General features: G+C 51.4%; 1 protein-coding gene across 2 annotated transcripts in view; it reads right to left on the minus strand.

Annotated features, from left to right (window-relative positions):
- LMBR1 (limb development membrane protein 1) overlaps nt 1-518 on the minus strand; it is a 136,631-nt gene extending 136,113 nt beyond the window's left edge. For both annotated transcript variants that reach the window (XM_070368990.1, XM_070368989.1), the window contains exon 1: nt 223-518. In XM_070368990.1, coding sequence (XP_070225091.1) covers nt 223-288 — 66 coding nt within the window. In that variant the 5' untranslated portion in view covers nt 289-518. The remainder of the gene's footprint in view (nt 1-222) is intronic.
- Between the last annotated feature and the right edge of the window lie 5,482 nt (nt 519-6,000).

The raw sequence follows: 6,000 nt of genomic DNA on the forward strand, positions 1-6,000 counted from the left end.
AGCCCGGGGCGAGCAGGACGCAGGTGGCACCGAGCACTCCCGGGGGCGGACAGGTGATAGCCGGAACCGCGCCGGGATAGGGAGCAGGTTGGCGCGGGGTGGGGGTCGGAGCCTGGGAGAGAGGCGCGCCGCCGGGACCCTGAGGGAAGAGGGGAGGCCCGGAGGGGAGGGCAGGTGGGCGGAGGCGGGGAGAGGCCGACGAAGCGGGCGGAGGGCGCTCACCGTGGACTCCCGCACTTGGCTGTGAAAGTGCTGCTCCCGCGCTGACACCTCGTCCTGCCCTTCCATCCTCCTTCATGCCCGCCGCCTCGCCGCCCGCGCGCTCCGCCGCACCATCGCCTACCGGCTCGAGGGGCTGGACGGCCGCCCCGCCGGCCGGGACGGGAATAGGCGGACAGTCGGCCGCTACACGGACGGTGACCACAACCCGGGCTGCTGCCACAGCCGCCGTCTCAACCGCCGCCTGAGGAGAAGCCGCTCGGTCTGCCGAGGGCTGGCGCCTCGCGGGCCGGGGCGGGGCGGGGGGGCGGGGCGTGACGTCAGAGGAAGGCGCCGTGCGTCAGAGGAGCGCGCCGAGGGCCCCTGAGGGGGCGTGAGGCCGGGGGCGGGGCCTAGCGGGTGGGACTTGGGGCCACGCCCCTCGCGGGAGCCGGCAAATTCCAGCTTAGAGCCGGGCGAGGAGCTACCTGTTGGTGTCGGGTCTCGCGTGAGCGCGAGCTAACGCGGGCGGGCGGCGCGCGTGGGACGACCCTGTGTGCCAGCTGCAGTGCGCTCTCCTCACCAGCACCGGCCCCGCCAGTTTCCTGGGCGGTGTCCGCTGGGAGGTCTCCGGCGGGAACCGTCACTCCGCCCAAGTAAGTAAAAGGGTCGGAAAGCCCGGAAACCTGGTTTCACTGGATCTGACCAGCGGTCGGGCTGCCACTGGCCTTGGACCTCTCCACCGGGAAGACGTAGATAGCCCTGTATGTGCGGCCCTTGCCGGATCGGAGGGCGGGGGTGTTCTCGGGCCCCCCAGAGGCCCTCCACCCAGCAGTTAGTTTGCGGACCCGCAAGGGTTCCAAACAGAGGTAAAGTTAAAAAGTTAATCGCTCAGTCGTGTCCGACTCTCTGTGACCCCACGGACTATAGCCCACCAGGCTCCTCTGTCTATGGGATTCTCCAGGTAACAATATTGGAGTGGGTTGCCATGCCCTTCTCCAGGGGATCTTCCCGACCCAGGGATCGAACCTGGGTCTCCTCATTGCAGGAGGATTCTTTACCATTTGAGCCGCCAGGGAAGCCAATCATCTATAGTCCTGTATGGCAGCTGCAGTCCGCTCCCCTCACCAGCACCAGCCCCGCCAGTTCCCTGGGTGGTGTCAGTCCCCTACAAAAGTTCTCCTCCCAGTGCCCAGTCCCGAAGTCCAACAGAGTTACCCTAGGTGTCCCGCTAACACAATCGGCTGTTACCACTGCTTTGGGGGCTGCCCTGGTGGCTCGGACAGTAAGGAATCGGCCTGCAAAGCAGGAGACCCAGGTTCGATCCCCAGGTTGGGAGGATGCCCTGGAGAAGGGAATGTTTACCCACTCCAGTATTCTGGCCTGGAGAATCCCAAAGAGTCAGACACGACTGAACCACTAACACACAACAACCACTGCTTTTACAGTTGCTTCTGAAGGTCCTGGGCTTGAAACAAACATTCTGTGTCACTGTACTCTACACAATTCTGTAAAGTACACAAAAGCACAGCTACTTGTACAGGAGGCACACGAGGGACAGTGTAAGCCAGACATGTGAACATGTTTGGACATGTGAACACAGGTTCGCTTTTTGAAAGTTCACAACTTGAAGGTTCAGATGTAGGGGCCTTGCTGTAGTTCACCCCCCTTCTGCATTAAATACCTGTTGTTGTTTTGCAATAAAGATGACTTCAAAGGAATATTTCATTTAACTTTTAGATTTGGGGAGTATAAGAAAGCCACTTAAATTACTATTGCCTGTGAGCTTTCATCATCTCTAAGAATTCTTAGGAAATGAGACAGTCTATAGATTGCTTGCAGATTATTTTTATGATGTAAATTTATTTTGAAGTATTTTTTTGTGATTTTGAATTAAAATTTTTTTCATGACTCCAACTCTTTTTTATGGCCCCTGAAAAGCTTCTAAGGCCTCCAAATACTGTGCATAGAACGCCTCATGCCAGAAAGTGGTGGTGAGGACTTGGAGAGCATGAAACTTGTCCTGAGCCAGTGCTGCTGCTGTCATAGGCGTATAAGAAACCAGGAACTACTTCCAACTAATTAAACCCTGTGCTCATCTTTATTTTGTATAAGTCTCAGTGCCCTAAAGAACCATGGAAAGACAAAGAACTATCTGTTTTTCTGAACACCCAGCTTCTGAGAGCTGAGTTACATACCTGCCTGAAATGACCTGGATAATTTCTGGAGTAACGTCTCCAAAGCAGAGATTAATGAGATCCGATTTAAAATGTGTGAGATTTAGACACATATTCTAGAAAGTCAATACATGTGGCATTTCTGATCTTTCAGCACTCCAACCATCTAGACCTTTTAATTTCCTTTTATTCAGCTGTCTGCAGAGGTTCGCTTGCATTTGATCTGAGTTGTTTCCCTGTCTTTGGTACTTAAAACAGTGAGCCCGGGGAGTAGACCTCAAAAATGGCCACAAGCTCTTCCCTCTACTCTCACCCCTTTGCCTTATGGCTTTCCCCTCCTCCTAGCAAGGAGCAGAGTCTGTTTTCCACCCCTTGAATCTGGGTCTGAACATGTGACTTGCCTTGGCCAAAGGAACATCAAAAAATAGGATACTCCTGAGACATGCTTGTGTGTTTGGGCTCGCCCCTTCTGACAGCCCCTGGGCACCCTCCAACTGCCACTGTGCACTATCGTCCCACCCAGTTGGAGGTATCTCTGTCACCCCAGCTGACACTCGCTTTTCTGCATCCCCCTAAAATAGGAAGCCCCCACACACAGTTTTTCGCCTCTGCTGGAAGCACTGCAGTGCAGTGTTCTCATTAACTGTAGAACAAAAATCAAACTCCTTCACCAGCACCCAAGACCTTGACTTTGGGACCCCATTCTGCCCTTCCAAGTCCTCCCCACTTCTCTGCCTAAAGAGCCCTTTCCTGCAGCCTGGCTTCCTCCTCTCACCAACCCCCTGGGTCTTCCCATTGCCAGCCCCTAGAACATTCACCACTTCCATGCCCTCTTTCCTCCTCTTCAGATTCAGAGCTATCACTATTTACTGTCCACACTGAGACCTTCCTTCCCCACAAAGTCTTTACGGGGCAGTTCCAGTGTTTACTCACTCATTCATTCAAACACACGAACACACAAGGAAAAGAAGACGGCTTCAGTCCCAGCTCTGGGGGAGCTTAGAGTCCAAGAGAACCGAGGGCACACAGCATTCATCTGACACTTGGCACACACGTCCTTGTGTTTCATCTCAGCATTTCACATATCTGCGTCCACCCACAGTCAGAGTGCAAGCTCTGTGAGGTCTAGAGTATCTCTTCTTGCACTCTGTAAACTTCTGTGTACTTCCTACAAAACTCTTAGAAAAGAAGTGAAAGTCATGTCCAACTCCTTGCAATCCCACGGGCTATACAGTCCATGGAATTCTCTAGGCCAGAATAATACTGGAGTGGGTAGCCATTCCCTTCTCCAGGGGATCTTCCTAACCCAGGGATTGAACCCAGGTCTCCCGCATTGCAGGGGGATTCTTTACCAGCTGAGCCACCAGAGAAGCCCCATATCTATTAGAATGCTTTGACAAACATAGACGCTTCGCAGGTGTTTATTAGCCGATAGGTTGGTTACCGTGAGAAATTTCCCAAAGGCTTCTTCAAACTTCAGTAAGTCTTCAGAGCTACCGATGTAGACAGTTGTATGGTCCTTGCCAGTGTGTTCGCCATGATGACTTATGTGTCCACAGGTGAGAATACTGCTCCTCGCTGTGTACTCTGGTTTCACTATCATGTCGGGTCTTTGAACCTGCCAGGATTTGGGATGGTTTCCTTCATTCCACTACACCGTGCTTTGATTCTAGCTTGATTACAATGAGACCAAATTTCTAAGACGTAAGGACATAGAGACCAATTTTTTTTTTGTCTTTATACCCCGTACAAAACCCAGCCAAGCAACGTTCACGCATAACCCGAGTTCCTTCCCGCCTCTGTTAAAGGGCTTCTTTCTTTCCCTTATCCAAGCCCTCACAGTGGAGAGATAAACAAGCAGAAATCTACTAGCAAGCCAGCTGTCTATCCTTAGTGAAAAACACAAACGAACTGTGACACACTCATGAAATGGAATTTTACCTGCGTGAAAAATCCTCAGACCACAGCTGCAAGCAACAATCCGGTGAGCCTCTACATCCGTGCTAAACAGGAAAATCTCCCCCAGCTTCCCAGCTCACTTAGAATCAAACACTAAGACCTCTAGGCACCCGGGAACCCACCCCTGCCCACCTCTGCAGCCCCCCTACCACGCCCCCATTGCCTCTGTCCAGAACATACTTCCCATGGATCACTACTGTGCCCTCGTCACTTAACATCACAGCGTGAATGTTATCAACACAAACCGACCCAGAGGCTTGCTCACTTCACCTTGTTCTCTTTTCCTCTAAACAGGACTATTGTTTATGTATGGGCTCATTTTCTGTCCAGTCTAATTTGTTTGGTTCGCTATTTTCCATCGCCAAGCACAGTTCCTGTCAAATACCAGGAGCTCAGTAAATCTTTCTTAGATCAAGAACTAAACGTGTGCATGAGAGAGAAAGAGAGAGGTGACGGGATGAGGGGCGGGGGGGATAAAGAGAGAGAGAGATGGGGTGGCAACTAGCTTTTGTGGAATAACCGCTACACTCCTGGCTTCTCATGTGCGTTGTGTAACTTAACCATCACGGCAACCCTGTGAAGTAGGCGCTGTTGGCTCTGTTTTACCACTGAAGACCCTGAGAAGAGGGGAAGTGACCTGACCTGTTCACACAGTCCACATTCGAACCCAGGTCCGTCTGATCACTAACTCCTGTCCTTCCCACAGCACAATTGCCCTTGTGCTGTTGGACTGTTCCTTGGACTATACAGTCCATGGGGTCGCAAAGAGTCAGACACGAGTGAGTGACTTTCACTTTCACAATTGCCCCTTGTCATGCAGTAAAACCACAGCCTGAGTTCATTGTGGGTGACACAGAGGAGAACTTCTAGGTGCCTCTGTTGGAGATTCTGCCCTAACCACTCATCTCCCCTCCCCTGAAGTTTTCTCACCCTTACGTGTGCCTGAGTACGTACTGAAACCTACCGGTCCATCCAGGCTCCCTCTGCCCAGAGCTGCAGAGGCGGTATAGTGCTCAGGGCTCTCCAGAGGAAAAGAGCCAAGAGGAGATGCAGAGAGACAGACACAATGGACAGACAGACATACAGATAGACAGAAGGATAGGCAGATGGACAGACAATATAGATAGACTGATAGACACCATGGACAGATAGACAGACGGATAGACAGATGGATAGATGGATAGGCCAAAGGGGTGGCTACATAGATAGATGGACAGATGGCCACAATGTGCTTCCTACTTCCGTTCTCTTATTAAAAGCCAAAGTTTCTTGGGAAGTGGTTGATTCTAGGGCTGAGGCAAGAAATATACAAGATAAGCCAGGAGCATCTTGTAGTGCCAGAAAAGAAGAAAGTGATCAGGGAGTTCCCTGACAGTCCAACGGCTAAGACTCCATGCTCTCACTGCCAGGGTCCTGGGTTCAATCCCTGGTCGGGGAACTAATCCCACAAAGGACACAGCCAAAAACAAGAAACAAATGTTGATCAAAACCCAAATCAATAAAGGTACGGGGGTGTGACAGAGGGACACAGGCACCAACCTGAGAGTTAAAGCAAAAATAATTTGAACATAAAAATAAATAGCAAAGTATTGGGTTAAATCAAAGTATAAAATAAATATTCATGAGTCAGTATTGATACAAAAAAACATTAACTTTGTTAAATTAT

The sequence above is a fragment of the Bos mutus genome, chromosome 4, assembly GCF_027580195.1.
Source record: "Bos mutus isolate GX-2022 chromosome 4, NWIPB_WYAK_1.1, whole genome shotgun sequence".
Lineage (NCBI taxonomy): Eukaryota > Metazoa > Chordata > Mammalia > Artiodactyla > Bovidae > Bos > Bos mutus.